Here is an 18257-nt window from a genome sequence, read left to right on the forward strand (position 1 = left end):
GCTGTGTACCAGGCAGGCCTTGACCCTCCCCGCAAGCAAGGCAGAGAGATTACCAGGCTCTGGGATGCTGTCAAGGGACCTTGCGTGGCCATCTGAGTTTCCATGAGATCTCACGAAAGTGTCCCAGAGCCCAGTAAGCCAGTTGGAAAGCTTAAAAGTTCTTACTACTTCGGGAAAACCCTTTGCAAAAGGAGCTTTTAAGCTCTCCACCTTCCGTGCATTTCATTTGCACAATTTCAACTTCGTAAAGCTGAAATCACACATGCTAGATGTCAACGGAATAAGTAACAATACAACCTTTAGACGTCATCCGAAGGCAGCCCTGTATAGCGAAGTTTTTTTAATGTTTGAAGTTTTATTATGGTTTCCGTATATGCTGGAAGCCGCCTGGAGTTGCTGGGACAACCCAGTCAGATGGGCAAGGTACAAATAATAAAATGATTATTATTAAGCTAAATTCGCATAAGTTGTGATTGTACTGTAGCAGATTAATTCTGTGCTCATTATGTATGCCCAAATGGGAACACTGTGTATTTTAAATAACTGAATTATTATTTCGACTGCATCAGACCAACACAGCTACCTACCTGAATCTTGAATTATTATTATTATTATTATTATTATTATTATTATTTAACTATACAGCCTTTAGAAGGCATGTGAAGGCAGCCCTGTATAGGGAAGTTTTTTTAATGTTTTATTTTGTTTTCATATATGTTGGAAATGGCTGGGGCAACCCAGTCAGATGGGTGGGTCACACAAAATATAATAATAATAATAATAATAATAATAATAATAATAATAATAATAATAAATTGAATTTATATACTGCCCTATACCTGCAGGTCTCAGGAAATTAAATCAAAATATAAAATCACAAAATGCATAATCAAAATAAAATCAACTATTACATTTATTTATTTATTTATTTATATGTCTTCCTTGCAACTTAGCAGTTTGTGTTCTTGTTGTCTAAATATAATAGTTGAGTTTTGACATGTATATAAAATAACCAGTTGTTAAAATATTTGGGAGTAATGGGGATGGGACCCTGCATATACACCCATTATAAATGATTTATTATTCAGTTTGTGCACCTCAGGACTCTCTTTAGAAAAAATAAGGGCACACTTTGCTGCAAGTGCTGTCATCCTCTTGTGTTCTTCCCATTTAGTGAGATGGACAAGCAGAAATCTACGTTAGTGGATGCTCTCTGTCGGAAAGGAAGTGCGTTGTCCGACCAAATCCTGCAGTTTCAGGCCCAAGAAGGGGCTGTGTCAGGCGATGCAGAATCTAAAGATGACCAGCAGGAGGGTGGCCTGGATGCTCTGGCAGAAACTTTCTGGGAAATAACCAAATGGACTGACCTGTTCGACACCAAGGTATATGGAAGTTGGGAAGATTATTAGATTAGATTATTAGATTACTAGATTATTATTATTAGATTCCTATAACTGAAGGAGGAAATCCTTCATATGCTGCTGATACAGACTGGTTTTCTATGTAGTCTCAACTTTAGCCTTTGATAAAACATTGGGTTTTTTATTATTATTTTGGCCACCTAAACTGTGTATTCATACACAGCAGAGAATGCCAACACAATAACGGAAATCTTTATTGGTTATTGGTTTTTATTATTGGTTTTATTTATTGGTTATTGGTTATTATTGGTTTTTAATCCAGATTTGTAGGATTGCAGCCACTCACCACAGCCAACATCGTGGGGTTTGTTTTGTTTTTTTTGACAAAAGTCTTACAATTTTTCATACTGTAGATACCAAAAGCATACAATCAAATCTGCAGAAAAATAGTCCAGCTTTTAAAATCGTGAATGTTCTCATAAGTGTAAGCATCGTCTTGCTACATCAGGCCAGAAATGGTTTTGTGCAGCCTTCCACTTTCAAGCCTCGCCATCCAAGCAATGATGATTCCCCTCTTGGCTCTTCCACCTCTGTGCATTTATTGTAAGGCATGGTCCCCTAGTTCTTTGGGCCTGTTGCAGCCTTCACCAACCCAGTGAATCATGCAGCTGCTAGGAGTTGTAGCCCAAAGCAGTGGGAGAGCAAAGTGTTGGAAATGACTGCTTTCCTGTAACTAAGCTTAAGTTGGGACATGGGTGGCGCTGTGGGTTAAACCACAGAGCCTAGGACTTGCCGACCAGAAGGTCAACGGTTCGAATCCCCGTGACGGTGTGAGCTCCCGTTGCTCGGTCCCTGCTCCTGCCAACCTAGCAGTTCGAAGGCACATCCAAGTGCAAGTAGATAAATAGGTACCGCTCTGGCGGGAAGGTAAATGGCATTTCCATGCGCTGCTCTGGTTTGCCAGAAGCGGCTTAGTCATGCTGGCCACATGACCCGGAAACTGTACTCCAGCTCCCTTGGTCACTAAAGCGAGATGAGCGCCGCAACCCCAGAGTCGGTCACAACTGGACCTAATGGTCAGGGGTCCCTTTACCTTTACCTTTATAAGCTTAAGTTAAGCACGTGTAGCTGAAATAGTGTTGCCTTGTTTCCCTGGTGTTGAATTTGAAATGGTAAGCTCTTCAGGATCAGGGACCTGTCCTCTTGCATACTCTGCAAAGTGCCTGATGGTACAATATAAAATAACTTCTCTTCTTACAAATATTTAATTTTGGAGGGATCCAACAGCCTCCCAACTTTTGCTTTAGCAGCATTAAGGAATGTTTGTTAGGGCAACTTCAGCCAACTAGATGCAAAAAGGTCTTGTGCTTCCCCACACCCCTTGCACTGCTGGTGTCAAGTCTGAAATAGAACCGGGGCTGGTAAACTCTGGAGACCGAGATGTTTTCCTGGCTTACAAATCTCACCTTTTATTTTGCGCCCCGTGTAGGTTTTACCATTTGCCTATAAGCACGCCCTGGTAAATAAAATGTACGGCCGAGGTCTCAAATTTGCAACAAAGCTTGCGGAAGAGAAACCTACCAAAGAAAACTTGAAGAATTGCATACTGGTAAGTAATCTTCAATATTACCTTGGCTAACTCAAGGCTGCATGCAAGTTTTGTTGGTATTTTTGGAAGTTTATGAAAAGGTTACAGCTCCCCCCAAAAAAGGTAGAGAATCAGGTGTGTGCGTATGTTTTTATTTTTTCCTTCGGCTACTTAATAGAATGCAATTTTTTTTTTTATGTCAACGTTTTTTAGTGGACTTTGTTTAATAGTGGATACTTTAATTTTTTTTCTTCTTTAGCTAATGAAGTTACTTGGATGGACACACTGTGCATCTTTCACTGAAAACTGGCTTCCCGTGATGTATCCACCCGATTATTGTGTGTTTTGAAATTTGCTGCCGTTGTAAATCTGAGATGTTCTTACGTTGTTTGGATATAAAGATACATTATATTACTGGAATGCATGTTTTCATCCATTATTGAATGCTTATATCGTGTGTTATTAATCAGAGGACAAGGGGGTTGTGTGAGGGTTCGGCTCCTGACATCACGGAGCCTGTTTAGGCTTAGATATTTAATTTCTAGGTGTAACTCTTAGTTGCCCTAGAAATAAAAACATACAAACAAAATGTTTTGCATACATCGCATTGCTGGCAATGGGTGTTCCGAAATAGCCGGCTCCAAGGATTATTAGGAAATGAAGATGGGAAGGTTTCTTGCATGTGTATGTGGTTCTTAACTGTTTGTAATTTTAACCACAAGCCTGTACAAGCGGTTCTTTTTACAATGAGCAGGGTTTTAACATTGATGTTTTCAATTGTATGAAGGCCTTAAAAAAAAACAAAAAAGCTCCTTCGGAGTAGCTAAAACCTTATTTATTAGACTTAACAGTAATGGAACTTAATTACCAGTATCACTTGCAAGAGTTTACATTTTGAATTTTTTTAAAAATTAAAAACTTTCACACTCACTGCAAATGTATTTTGAATTGCTGGTGCAAAAGGTGCTCTTGAATATCTTCAACTCGGAGATGCTCTCAAATATCCATGTGTTGCAGAGTATCGGATAAACTGATACATGTATAAACAGTCAGTTAACACTTAAATCAGGTATTGTAAAACTTATACATACAGATATGTTAATAATGTTTTGGGGGAGGGAAATGTAAAACTGCTAAATAAATGTGCAAATTTCAAGATCAAAAACGTGCGCACTCTCATACTTTTAATTTTGTTAATAATAAAAACAATCAAACAAAGCTGAGATCTGTCCTAATTTTTTCAAGAGTACCTAAAGGGAGGCATTAGGAAATCAATGCTATTTTCAGAGCTGATGGAGGGAGGATACATAATCTAGTCTATATGACTTCATGGAGGCCAAGTAAAAAGTTACATTTCAGCATTGTAGCAAATATTGGTCACAGCGTATATTATATATGCCTGTTATTGAGACAACAATTTGGCACTGATTATAGAACCAGAGGACTTTTAAAAGGACTTTATAAAGCTATAGCATGGTAGCCTCATTACCTGGAATTGGTAGAAGCACAACCCTACGTTTTAATCTGAAATGATGTGGCTTCATTACACCACATCTTATTCATGTTACTGGAGTTGCTTTCTGTAGTCACATGGGACTTAGGGAGTAAAATGGTCCTCTCTCCTTTCTGTTTCTAGTAACAGGATGTGGGGTTAAGCTTTCAAGTCCAATGAAATCAGTTTTATGGAAAAGCCCAGGGCATAAAATCGTGGGTAGCTCCAAAAGGATGCAGTTTGGTGGTGGTTGAACATGTTCTGTTAATCATCTGGGGCAACAGCTGCATAAGGAGCAGGAGAGCATTTACTAAAATCCACTTATTTGACCCCCGTTGCATACGGTCCTGCTTTTTGGGATTACCCATTGTTGGGAAATAGAACCCCAAAGCCAACTTGAATGCACCAGGCTGTTGTGAAGAAGAGGCTAATTAACATCTTTTAAAAACTACTGCTTTGTAAACTTTTATGCTGCATCTGTTCTAGATTCTGGCACTCTTTCGGATCTTAATTTTCCCTTACGGTGCCTTTGAACAACTTGACATTTGACTCTGGAAATTCTGCTAGCTGCGTGATATTGAGAATGTTGCCAACTCTGTCCAAAAAATCATAATCTGTGCTGAATCTGAATTTGTTTGCCCATAACAAGACTGTCCCAGGCTGACAAAAGTAGCCTATGGTGACTAACAGAGCTTCAAGAGCTGTGTGATGGTACACCAGATCAGTAGCCACAATAAAATCATAGTGATGGGTTGATATGGGAAAGTCTGCGTGGAGATTCTCTCCCCAAACCAGCTTTCTTACTTCGGGCTTGTGAACGTTCAGGTTGCGTGTGTTTCTTGAAATATTGAACTCCATATTTTCAAGGACCTCGGGCAAGTCAGTAGCTGTCACAAAAGCACCTGAAAGAGAATAAAAATAATTAGTCTTCCTTGATAACCTGAAGAAAGGCAAGACAGTTCTCTGTTTACATTTTTGCTGTTCAGTGATGTAATCATTACTGACTCGCTAGTCTTCCTGTCCTCTGCAGGAACAAGCAGCCATTGCAGTCTCTGGATAAAACAGCAGGACACCCTCTGGCTAGAACAAATCATAGAAATCCCAAGACTAGCACTGTAATCCATTTACTGGACTGGCACATTTTCAAGGAGAATTTACTATAGATGAGGCGAGCTGGAAGTTTTGTGTCTGAAGAACATTTTTGAAAGGTTCTATTTCAGACTAGCAAAGTTGTTTGGGCAACACCTACAGGTTAATAAATGGAGCAATTCTCTTTTGGGATATCAAAGCCTGTTTTGGACTGTCTCCTACTGCACTTGGTTATATTCCTTGCCAGATAAATGAAGTTAAGGCACAAAACAAATAGATCTCAGAATGCTTTTTGTAATTACAGTTACGCACAAGTTAAGCTGTTAGCCCATTTTAGGCTTCGTATGGCATCCTGTGTCTATAAGGAGGTTGTGGGTAGACAGCATTGTCAAAATGCTATTCAAATGTTTGGGACTCAAGAGAGTACTGGGTAATGTGAATAGGTAGGAACTGTGTGTAAAATGTGCAGCAAGAAGCAAAACACACACACACACAAATGCTCTTTAGCAAATTACCAACCTAGTATACTTGCCACAATGGACACCAGGCCTGTCCCAGCTCCCAGTTCAAGTAACTTCTTGTCTCTGAGACTGATTTCCTGCTGATTTGATTCCAAGTATTGACACAGAGCAAGAGCCTAAAAAAATTAAATTTGTCTTCAGAATTTGGAAGGTGCTAATGTTTAGAACCTAATCTAGCTGCAATAGTGTGTGTGCATGTAGATCCCATGATTTCAGCATGCGAAATCACCGACAATACCCTCCGTGTAGTAAGTTCAATGCAAGCTCAGTCCAAAAGCAAATGATGAAAGGGGGAAGCCTGGGTTGGGATGGATTAATCCCTTCAGCCTCCCCAGTGCTTTTTCCTCCATACTGTGCTCAGTACTAAGGTTTCAGGCAATGTATCGATACATCGCCCGGGCTATTTGAATTTAAAGTCACAAGAGCGGTTTTGGAATTTCCGATCACCCACCCAAGTTTCAGTGATACATGCCAGATCAGCCTCCTCATCCATAATCAGATCATGGATGAGGGACATCTGCAGGTGAGGCAGTAGAAGTGCTGGACTGCTGTCTTGCCTCGGTAATAGACTGGATGAAAGCCAACAAACTGAAACTCAATCCAGATAAGACAGAGGCACTGTTGGTGGTTCCCTAGACCAGATGGATGAGAGATCGCCTGCTCTTGATGGGGTTACACATTTACCTGTCGGGGAGATATAAATAGTGGGGGGAAGGAAGTGGCACTCCCGGGAGCTGCATGGCGAGAGATCATCGGGGCAAGCCGTGGCTGGCAGTTCCAGGGAGGCTCTGCGGTTCCCTGCTATGTGGCGACAAGGCTAATACACGCTGCACTCCCAGGCCCCACAGAAGGGCAGAAGCTGTGCACAGTGAGGCTAATTGTCTCCATGGCCCACAACAGACTTCTTCTCCTCCTTTCTGGCAAGGTAATACACCTCCATATCAAAAGTTTTTTTTAAAAAAGGTAAAGGACCCCTGACTGTTAAATCCAGTTGCGAACGACTCTGGGGTTGCGGCGCTCATCTCGCTTTACTGGCCGAGGGAGCCGACGTTTGTCCGCAGACAGTTTTTCCGGGTCATGTAGCCAGCGTAACTAAGCCACTTCTGGCGAACCAGAGCAGCGCACAGAAACGCCGTTTACCTTCCCACCGGAGCGGTACCTATTTATCTACTAGCACTTTGACGTGCTTTCAAACTGCTAGGTTGGCAGGGTTTAGCTGCCGGTATATTATGATTTTGGAAAGCAGATATCGCCCAGCCTTATTCAATACTAATGTAGCATTGATTAACCATTAAGCGGTATCACAGCTGCGGACATGTAAAGCCATAGATTCAATGAATCTATTTAATCTATCCTGGACTGTAGGGAGGTTCAGAATGCAGTCTTATTTTGCTCAGTGGGTTAACTACATATCCAGTATCAGGTGCGCAATGAACTCTCTGCTCTTTATGGGCACAGAGCTGACCCCCGTAAATGTGCTGAGACCTTAGGCCATAAGCAACACTAGCAAAGGAAAAGCAGTGGCTTGGCTGACATAGCCTTCTGATGACCCTTTCCAGCTCTTAAGATCCTAAAACAAGGTATCAAGGAAAGCGAGACGCTTCATTATCTTACAGAAGCTTACTCGTGAGGCCCTGTGTGAAACTTACGCCAGGCCATACTACGGCTCCGAAGTTTTCGATGGACTCTTGAATGGTGATCTGGTGGCCAGCGTAGCAGTAGTGTTCTTTGTCAAAATAGGGAGAGGCCTTAGGAACCCATTTCTGTAATATTTTGAACACGCGGGGCAGCCCTGTGGGGAGAGAGGTCAGCAATAGTCATCTGTGAACGTAAGACGGTTCAGGAATTTAAACAAAGTGGGCTGTGCTTTGTTGCGGGTGCTTAGAAAGCCAATCTTTGTAAAAAGTCTCACAAAGAGCTGCAAATCTTGGCATGCCTATACAGTTCACTGCAATATGCTGACACAAAAATATGTTTATGTAGACTCATCTCAAAGCTGGCATCTTAACGGTAGCCACTTCTGCATTGCCAAATATAATGTCATGCAGCCTTCCCAAAAGAGGGCATGGATTTGCATATGCTAAGCTATATATATAGGTGCAAAATCAGAAAGATTTGCTGTAAATGCAACCTTCCATAAACATCTGAAGGCAGCCCTATATTGGGACATTTTTTTTAATAATAATAATAATAATAATAATAATAATAATAATGGGGGTGGCTTCCAACAAAAGTATTAAAATATAGTGGTCTGTTAAACATTAAAAGCCTTCCTAAACAGGGCTGCCTTCAGATGTCTTCTAAAAGTCTGGTAGTTGCTTTTCTCTTTGTCATCTGGTGGGAGGGTGTTCCACAGAGCGGGTGCCACTGCCAAGAAGGCACTCTGCCTGGTTCCCTGTAACTTGGCTTCTCGCAGCGAGGGAACCGCCAGAAGGCCCTCAGCGCTGGACCTCAGTGTTCGGGCTGAACAATGGGGGTGGAGACGCTCCTTCAGGTATACTGGACCAAGGCAGTTTAGGGCTTTAAAGGTAGGCACTAACACTTTGAATTGTGCTCGGTTCCGTTATGATGTTGTTGCGCTATTGTATATCATGTTGGAAGCTGCCCAGAGTAGCTGCGGCAACCCAGTCAGATGGGCAGGGTACAAAAAATTAACAACAACGACAAGTAATTTAAATACATCTCATCACAACTGGAAAGGTTCTGGCTGTAGACCCATCTGCCTATTCATTCTGCAACACAGGAGCTAACAGTTGACAAAGCCCTGCTCTTCCTTCTTGCCTTTTATTTATTTTAAAACTTGGTGTGGACAGTCCTTCAAAGAAAGAACTCCTCCTAGTAGACCACTGTCTGAGATAAACACAGTCATCCTGGCATCACTTGGCAAATTCAGCCCAAAATTTGAGTGTCGGCATGCCTGGAAGGGTTCAAGGCAGGCTGCCCTCAAGCCCCCCTGATTTCCCTGGAAACCATTTAAATGATCTTAAATAAATTTGATTCAGCTGTTCCTTACTTTCTAGCAGCATAAAATACTTAATCAGCAATCCTACGCAGAATAACCACTGAATAAATGTGCGGAGGCTGGTGTCGTGAATTGCATTGTGCGTTACCACGTACTTGTTGAAAACATAAAGGACAAGTGTTCCCAAAGACTCATAAATGACAACAGCATTGCTTATTTAATACTTGGGAGCTAATAAGAGCAACTGATTTAGGAAAAAAAAACTTGCGTAGGGTTGAGTGGGCGAAAGCGATACTGTCTTTAAAGGAAAACCTGAGTCAGATGCAAGGGAGCAGCCATTGTCTCCTTCCTCCAGGTGTTCCTCGTCCTCCATTATTCCTTGGTCTGCTTTAAGGAAAAACTGGTGCTGTGTAGAAATCATAGCAGGAATGCTGCAGAAAGAACCACCAAACAAGCAAACCATGAGGTTTCTGATGGGGGAGGATAGTTCCCAACTTTTTTCATTTTACCCTCTGAGGAAAAGAAGAAGTTGAGTACCAAAAACATGGCACATGCTACATTAAAACCAGAAACCAGAGTTAAGACCTTTCCGTCAGTGAAAATCTTCAGACACTTACCATCTATAAGACTCACTTTTTCCCTCCTAAAAAGTAAGGGGAAATGTGTGTGTGTGTTGTGGAGTGAATGCAGACTGCGCAGCTATCCCAGAAGCCAGAACAGCAAGAGGGATTGCTGCTTTCACTGCACAGCGATTCCTCTTGCTGTTCTGGCTTCTGAGATTCAGAATATTTTTTTTCTTGTTTTCCTCCTCCAAAAACTAGGTACGTCTTGTGGTCTGGTGCGTCTTATAGAGCGAAAAATATGGTAGTTAGTTTTTGTTTCTGACATTCGTATTTTGCTCCACCACCAAAGAGCTCAAAGAAGTTTGGGACTGCCTCTTACAGTGGAAGCCGTATAGGCAACAGGTGCTGTCCAAAATATTTCACCTGCTCCCTAATAATGGTCCTTGCCACCACTTCTCTTCCCAAAACTAGCTCTGGAGTTTCCAAGGCACATAATTCAGGCAAATATCTGGAATGCCAGGTTTGGGCGTCACCTCTCACAGGCTGTCTGCTCAAACCAGCCACTTAACAGCTGAAAGAAGATTAGCATGTAGTTCACCTTCACCTGTAAAGCTGACAGAACATGGCCTTTCTCTCTGCTCTTATTTATGACACCCAGTCCCCTGAACCTTAGTTTTTTATAGCGACCACTAGGTGTCCTCAAAAGCTTATGTGACAATGGAAACAGATTACGTTGGAATCCTAACAAGGTCTACAGAAAAGTCAGTCCTATTGAAGCCAATGGAGCTTACTCCCAAGTAAGTGAGGCTAGATTACTGCCTTTCTTTTTAAGGTGCCACAGAACTCTCTCTCTCTCTCTCTCTCTCTCTCTCTCTCTCTCTCTCTCTCTCACACACACACACACACACACACACACACACAGATTGAGAGATTGTATGTTTTGCTAGAAAAGACTGTAACAAGGCTACCCCTCTGGAATAATCATTCAAAGTTGTTTCCATGCCGTCTTATGTTCCATATTTGTTTAATCTCTATCCAGACTTGAACAGGTTTTTTAATTTTATGTGGGAGATGTATTGGCATTTGTAAAGTGCAGTTTGTGATCTGTGAGTGTTTGTGGCATTCTGCTCAAGAGAGAACCTCGTGAAGTCAAGTCACTAGGTCGGTTAAGGTAGTAAGTGAAAAACACTTCGTTAAGGGAAAAAACCCACCTCCCTAAAGGATAAATGTGCCACTCGAGAAACCATCCTCTCAGGTTCCTGGGTTAGTAGCATGTCTGACAGAAAAGTGATGCTGAGCAAAGTTCACAGGGAGGATATTCTGCAGAAGCCCCGTTGAGATGAATGGGAAATTTCAATGAGCTTTACACAGACCGGCTCCTGTTCCATGAACTGTGCCCATAACTCACAGGCTCATCACATAACCCGGTCCTGACTTCACCTCCTACTTTTTACCTCTCACTTTCTCCTTTGCATGCCTCATGTGTTCATGCGAGCTCTGTTTGCTTTGGAAGCTGTGCTTTCCTAGCCCTGGGCCTGCCGCAGAGTCCTCCATTCACCATAAATCTTCTGGTCTGTTCGTTAGTCTTTCGGCTTCTAAAATCTCCCTCTGAATTTAAGCTTGCCGCTATCGAGCGATATGTTCCTGGTCTCCCGCTACATATCTTGCTTGACCTAACCACCACCTGTTGTGCCCCTTGTCGAAGATACATCGCACATATTAAAAATAAACATGAAGTTCAAAATGCCCATCCCTTTAAGTCTCAGCTCATTCACTGACCACCCCCACGAAAAGGCTAAGGTTACCATTTTACCTGGAAAGTTGTAATTAATCCGGACTCCGAGGATCCAATTCCTAAGCTGAGAGATTTTTCAACCAGCTCGGTGCCTTTTATAGCGAAGGTGTGCCAAGTGGGGGGTGGGTACTGGGGAAGGGGGCGGGCCCTAGACCATTTAGGGATAAAAACCTTTGAATGAAGAGAGTCCCTGTCATGGGTTGCATTCTCTGCATACAGGCTAGTGGAAGTAAACTGAGCCATCTTCATTGTGTTCTCTATGCTGAAGTAGTAAGTGACGATTATGATATGAACTTAACTGATATGACTTGCTATGTGCATGTTATGGGTATATTAAAATCAGTGGCACGTCTCCCAATAAACATCTCGGCGGAGAAACTACACCTTAATATCTATCGCAGAGCTGTATATTCCAGCATGCTATCGGCCACTGATAGATTCACCAGCTCCAATTCATAATTTTCAATGTATGGAGAGAAAACAGTTTCTCTCTAACATAAAAATATCCAAGGACAAGGAAGCAGCTTTAAGTAGATTTGACATCCGTTCATTCTAATAATGCAAGGTCAAATTAAACAGGGATCTATGTATCATAGATTTTTAGAGTCGGGAGGAAGCTCAAATGTTATCTACTCTAACCCCCCAGTGGCCTGTGCAGGGATTGGCATGGGATCACTCATTCTCACGTTTCCACTCATCACTTCCCAGCTAGAATATGTTAACTGCAGAATTAAGTTTTTGATACAATTTGGAATTTTGTTGGGGAGAAACCACGTGCTTTTAACCTACTCCCTTTCTCCTCATGTCCTGGCACCAGTTGTTGTGCATTTCTTTCCCCAGCCAAGTCAGAGATTTCAGGACAGTAAAATTGCGTGTGTCTTGTTGACTGTATCTTTAAACTGAGCTAGCGTGCCATGAATTTCTAGCAATCTCTATTCTGGGCCAAAGAGACCGATTCTTCACCAAATTATTTACCAAATTGGGAATATTTTTTAAAGTGTTATCTGCATTAAGATGATTCATTTTCTGGTTTAACCATTTGTTTCTTGTTGTAATCAGCCTTTTTGTTGTTGTTGTTGTTGAATTGCTTGTTCAGATTTTAATATTTGGGGTATTTGTTGCCAGTGCTTTAAAGAAAGAACATAGCACCTAACAATGGGAGTACGGTATGTAATGTACTCATTATGTACTACGTTCGCAGTGTGCCATTCTTTTGCAGAATTCAAGGCATGCTGCAGATTGTTCTGAACAGCCTCCTACCTAGGCACAGAGTGGACCTGGACCTCACGCACAGCTCCAGCATTAGGGGCCTTCAGGGTTATCCCCTGATGCCACTGGAACAAGAAATATTTGTACACAGAGAGTGTGCCCTGTTTTCTAGTACAGAGAGTACCATTCCTAACGGGATCTGTGTAATTCATTTACCACATCTTTTGAACGCACAGATTTCAGGGTAACTCCACGGGTCTGTCTGCCCGTGATGGATATAGTCAAATTCTTCCAGAGGCAGCTGCCCACCACCAAGGAGTGCAAAGGCACACAGAGGAGATGGCGCCACAGCCCAAAGCAGCTGTCCTGGGCACCCCCACAGACATGGACTAGCAAACAAAGGCAAAAGGAAAACTGCTTTGGACCTATGGGGAGGTGGCCAGAGAGCCCAGGCTCATTGCGAATTGGCTGGTGGGCTGAGACCATCAATGGTGCCCTCTGGAGGCTTCGCCCTGGGCAAAATTCATCGCTAAACGCCTTTAGTTTTAGCACTGTCCCCCGGCAACTGACCTGTCCAAGTGAGCAAGTGGACTATTGCTCCACCAACATTTTTGTTCCTTCTATGGTAGCCCAAATAATCTATCTGCATTTTGGACAGTGATGGAGAACTGCACTAAAAAATGTGACATGAACAAATTGTTGATGTGAAGACATATAAATATTTTACAATGAATACTCGTGGCCATGTGAACACTGCGAACAATCAGAGCAAACACTCAGCAAATGCTAGATATGGGTGTTGCCATTTTGAGGTGGGATTCAACTTCAGCCATGCAACAGCAACTCTGGTGTTGTACCGTAATTGTGGTTAACTGAGAGGTCCTGTGCAACAAACCTGCTTTCCTAGAAGACTGGGCTTTTCGTGGTAAGAAAAGTGATGAGAAAATGCACTGGAATGTGTGGAATAACATTTCTTTGCGCAATGTCATACAAACTTCCCACAAACAGATTGGCACGGATGCTCGTTAAACAGTCCACATTGCCTGATCTCCCTGCAAACAAATCGGGATGAATGCTCAATAAACAGGATGTCTGGAATTGCCCACAATTTAACATCTGAAAAGGCTTTGTGTGAAAAAGTAAGAACATCATCTGCTTAACAGGCAACACTTTTGCTGCTACTGCTGCTTCAGCTTCAGCTAAGTGACTCCTTCCTCGGCTCAGCAAGCAGAGACTACTGAATCCCACTTCCCTGCCACAGTGATTGCTCTTGAATTGATATCATAGTCATAGAGTGTGTTTGGTTGTTTTTGCTATCTCATTGGTCGGGTAGGAAAAGTCTGCCTACCATCTGAGTCTTGACTTGTCAATCTTCCTTCCTCTTAATCCCCCCTTCTGGTGCTAGTTTCATGATTTTTCATGGCAGGCAGATTCCAAATAATATCTCCTGTACATTTAAGAAGTAATTTCTGTAATAAATTTAAGCATTGGTTGGGGAAGGGGCAAGCAGGAAGATTTAGCAGGGCAGGTCTCCCAGCTCCTCTCTGCCCAACCTGTCTCTCATGTCCAAACCTGTTGAGTAGAGATTGCTCTTGAATTCATCCAAAAAGTGAAATTCTGAAGAGGCCTCTTCCTTCTGCTCTGAAGAATAGATTGTGTTTGTACCTGCAGCTAGGCAACAGCTCGCAGATCCCTTTTACATTCCATGCAGTCAACGTGTATCCGTGAGCAACTCTGTAAGGGCGGTGTTAGTTTTTGGACTCTGCACCAAACTCACAGCTGGAATAATGTAACCATACAAAATTCTGCGTTGTCTAGTAGTCTAAGTCCATTGCCATGAGCCTTCCAAAGATCAACACATATAAACCAGATCTCAATGTGCCAAGAGACTAGATGTACCACAAAAAGGTAAATGAGTAGCTCCAGAAATTCATCTAAGGCAGGCATGGCCAAACTTGGCCCTCCAGCTGTTTTGGGACTACAGTTCCCATCATCCCTGACCACCGGTCCTGTTAGCTAGGGATGATGGGAGTTGTAGTCCCAAAACAGCTGGGGGGCCAAGTTTGGATATGCCTGATCTCAGGGGTGCAGGGCTTGCTTCCTCTGCAACTTAGAAAGGAAGCAATGCTCCTGTCCCACTACTAGCCTTGGGTAATCCATCCATCCCTTACCTAGGGATGGGCAAATATGCCAATTTTGCTTTCAGGTTTTCTCTCTCTTTTTATAATCTGAGTTATCTTCTCCACATTTTCACTTCCATTTGCAATTTTTAGAAAAGCTGTGCAACTTCATCAGTATTTTTGTGAGAATTTCTGCTCCTGTACACATTTTGTATGTGACTTTTGTAATTGCAACGCAATTCCCTGAAACCTGGCGCATTTTTGTATGTTCTTTTCACTAATATATGCACTTATTTGAACCTTTTAGTATATGCATTTTTATACTACGCTTCCTGGTTGGGGAACTGCATTGCTGGATTCCAGGCCTTCCAAGTGTTCCTATTTTCCAGGGACAGTTCCAGATTTACAGAAGCCATCCTGGTTTTCTGATCTGATCCGAGAACGTCCCACTTTTCCTTAGGACTTCCCTATTTTCATCAGAGAAGTGTTGGAGGGTATGGAGTTATGCGACCGCTGAGCCAAAGAGCTGAGTAACTAAACAACCTTTAGATGATTTCTGAAGGCAGCCCTTTATAGGGAAGCTTTTTAATGTTTAAGGTTTTTATATATATTGGAAGCCACCCAGAGTGGCTAGGGAAACCCAGTCAGATGGGTGGGGTATTACTATCATTATGTTATTCTTATTCTTATTAAGATGTCCCTATTTTCCATTGGAGAAATGTTGGAGGATATGAAATTCTAATAAGTGCAAATTCTGAAGGATGGCTGCATTTGCTCTGCATGTTGTTTGGGAAAGTACAAATTAAGTTTGTTTTTAAATGCAAATAGAAGGAGCGTCTCCACCCCCATCGTTCTATCCAGACACTGAGGTCCAGTGGCGAGGGCCTTCTGGCAGTTCCCTCACTGCGAGAAGCCAAGTTACAGGGAACCAGGCAGAGGGCCTTCTCGGTAGTGGCACCCGCCCTGTGGAACGCCTTCCCACCAGATGTCAAAGAAATAAACAACTACCAGACTTTTAGAAGACATCTGAAGGCAGCCCTGTTTAGGGAAGCTTTTAATGTTTGATGCATTACTGTATTTTAATATTTTGTTGGAGGCTGCCCAGAGTGGCTGAGGGAGCCCAGCCAGATGGGCGGGGTATAAATAATAAATAGTAATTATTATTATTATTATTCTCATTCATTCACACCTGTATCTAATCAAGGGAGTCACTGAAGCTACAGCGAACCCCACCCACCAACTAGGGAAAGCACTGGATACGATGCCGTATTTTCCTCCGAGAGCATCTAAACCTAAACAATATGCTTCATTTCATTTCATTGCTGCCTGTAAAAACATTTGCTTTCTGTGAAACGTATTTTTCCAGAGGTGATGAAAGAGAGGGCCCAGCAGAGATGCTCTGGGGATTTAGCTCAGAATTTTGGCAAACCTCATGTCATCAAGCTATTTGTGCATGATGGGAGTAACACAGCATGAGGATAATATGCTAGGAATGAAACGGGCAACAGTTACATGTTCTGGAAAACACGAGTAATCTTTATGGAGATTGAGGCTGCAACCCAATACTCACCTGGGAACTCGGTGGGACTTAGGAATATAAGGAGAGGCAGCGGGCGGTTTTGACGTTCCTAATATTAAATTGATGCTTTTGAATTCTGGTGCTGGAGGAGACTCTTGAGAGTCCCATGGACTGCAAGAAGATCAAACCTCTCTATTCTGAAGGAAATCAGCCCTGAGTGCTCACTGGAAGGACAGATCCTGAAGCTGAGGCTCCAATACCTCATGAGAAGAGAAGACTCCCTGGAAAAGACCCTGATGCTGGGAAAGATAGAGGGCACAAAGAGAAGGGGATGACAGAGGATGAGATGGTTGGACAGTGTTCTCGAAGCTACCAACATGAGTTTGACCAAACTGTGGGAGGCAGTGGAAGACAGAAGTGCCTGGTGTGCTCTGGTCCATGGGGTCACGAAGAGTTGGACATGACTAAATGACTAAACAACAACAACAATAATATTAAAGAAGAATGCTTGATATGGTTTCATTGTTAATTATTCTGAAGGTAGCCACTTTAACTGTAATGTTGCATGATCTCCGGAAAGTGAGAAAATTTGGGTACCAAAAATGACTCATCCTCCCTGCTGAGGGGAGGGGGTTGACAAAGCTGGGTGTGCATGTCAAGGAATAGCAGAATCGCAGAAAGGGACCAGGAAAGAGCTGGGACTTAGTTCTGGAAGCCCCCAGTTGGAGCTGCTTCTCTGAATTTGTGTGAATTACAAATATCCCCGGTGAAAGGGTTCCTTTAAATCGCTACCTTCATCAGTTCTTAATCACTAAGCTGTTTGGCATCTACTCTTAAGGGTGCCAATTTCTACAAGGCCAGACTCTCATTAAAGCAACAAAACAATAAAATGAATGAGTAGCACTTCCGTTAGCTGATCTAATACAACATCTACTGGAAAAGTGGTTTGCAAGCTTGGCTGGGAGAAGCCCTTCCCCTTGGGGTTCCCAAGAAGCTGGTTAGGGAATTCTCAGTGAGGTTAGTCATTGCAGACAAGCTTCCCTGGAAGGCAGCTTCCCTGCCACTGCTGATAATTGCCTTGCAAGGCCAGCCCTATCAGTAAGCAAAGTGAGAAAGCCGTATCAGCCATAGATGGTGAGAGGTGTTGAGAGAACAGCAAGATCAGTCTTCTGGTGTATCCTGCACCTCTTAAACAAATCTGCTGGTTGCAGGGGTGGTAGAGGATACTGTCCCATTGTCACTGGAAGTAAGATTCAACTTTAAAATATATTGGGCGAGCTCTACAATAGGCAGCCACAGGAGAATCACAGAATCATGGAATTGTAGAGTTGGAAGAAGAAGAAGAGTTTGGATTTGATATCCCGCTTTATCACTACCCGAAGGAGTCTCAAAGTGGCCAACATTCTCCTTTCCCTTCCTCCCCCACAACAAACACTCTGTGAGGTGAGTGGGGCTGAGAGACTTCAAAGAAGTGTGACTGGCCCAAGGTCACCCAGCAGCTGCGTGTGGAGGAGCGGAGACGCGAACCCGGTTCACAAGATTACGAATCTACCGTTCTTAACCACTACACCACACTGTCTCTCAGGATCCTCTAGTCCACCCCCACCCCCCATCAATGCAGGAATATGCAGCTCTCCCATACGGGGATCAAACCTGCAACCTTGTTGTTACTGGCACAGCACTCTAACCAACTGAGCCATCCACTTGGAATGTTTAGTATGTTCTAGAGAATATTGTCAATTCCCATAGGACGGCAATGAAGCATGAGACTCTCAATTCACTGTGTGCCACGGAAGAGAAGCCCAGAATTCTCAGCTGCACGCAAGGGTTTGATAACAGACAATATAACATGGAGAAGAGTTCCCCAAATGTGGAAAGTTTGAAAAGTATCGTAAAATAAAATGAGAAAGTACTGTGGCATGAAATCATGGTGGATGGAGAATGGGTTAAATGTTACATTCCCTAAATTATAATGTTGTGGGTTGATGAGATCCTGACCTATTGGTTGTGCTAAGAAGCTCGCATTTGAACGGGCATT

At 42.8% G+C, this 18257-nt stretch overlaps 3 protein-coding genes across 11 annotated transcripts in view; 2 read left to right on the forward strand and 1 right to left on the reverse strand.

Moving 5' to 3' along the window:
• Positions 1 to 4167, forward strand: part of TPP2 (tripeptidyl peptidase 2) — a 42819-nt gene extending 38652 nt beyond the window's left edge. For 3 of the 4 annotated variants that reach the window (XR_014547211.1, XM_083610418.1, XM_083610419.1), the window contains 3 exons: positions 1175 to 1382; positions 2851 to 2970; positions 3209 to 4167. Coding sequence is in view for 3 of the 4 variants with exons in the window: in XM_083610418.1 (XP_083466544.1) it covers positions 1175 to 1382; positions 2851 to 2970; positions 3209 to 3298 (418 nt within the window). In the remaining variant the exon portion in view is untranslated. Of the gene's footprint in view, positions 1 to 1174; positions 1383 to 2850; positions 2971 to 3208 lie in introns of those variants that run through there. The other variant, XM_083610420.1, reaches the window with a different exon arrangement.
• METTL21C (methyltransferase 21C, AARS1 lysine) lies at positions 3766 to 11480 on the reverse strand. Of its 5 annotated transcripts, XM_083611042.1 has the most exons (7): positions 11390 to 11480; positions 9326 to 9444; positions 7701 to 7843; positions 6050 to 6167; positions 5447 to 5521; positions 5246 to 5343; positions 3766 to 3979 (listed from the first exon to the last, which is right to left on the reverse strand). In XM_083611042.1, the coding sequence occupies exons 2-7, from the start codon at positions 9432 to 9434 to the stop codon at positions 3929 to 3931; spliced, it is 594 nt and encodes a 197-aa protein (XP_083467168.1). In that variant the 5' UTR covers positions 9435 to 9444; positions 11390 to 11480; the 3' UTR covers positions 3766 to 3928. The 5 variants fall into 5 exon arrangements, with proteins under 5 accessions (XP_083467168.1, XP_083467169.1, XP_083467165.1 ...); XM_083611043.1 differs by lacking the exon at positions 5447 to 5521; XM_083611039.1 differs by having other exon boundaries at positions 3766 to 5343.
• Positions 11481 to 11579: 99 nt separating this feature from the next.
• The window catches only part of TEX30 (testis expressed 30), a 40712-nt gene continuing 34034 nt past the window's right edge, over positions 11580 to 18257 (forward strand). Inside the window, exon 1 of one of the 2 annotated variants that reach the window (XM_083611092.1) lies at positions 11580 to 11641. The gene's annotated coding sequence lies outside the window, so the exon portion shown is untranslated. Of the gene's footprint in view, positions 11646 to 18257 lie in introns of both variants that reach the window. The other variant, XM_083611094.1, reaches the window with a different exon arrangement.

The sequence above is a fragment of the Podarcis filfolensis genome (genome assembly GCF_964270895.1).
Source record: "Podarcis filfolensis genome assembly, chromosome: 4".
Lineage (NCBI taxonomy): Eukaryota > Metazoa > Chordata > Lepidosauria > Squamata > Lacertidae > Podarcis > Podarcis filfolensis.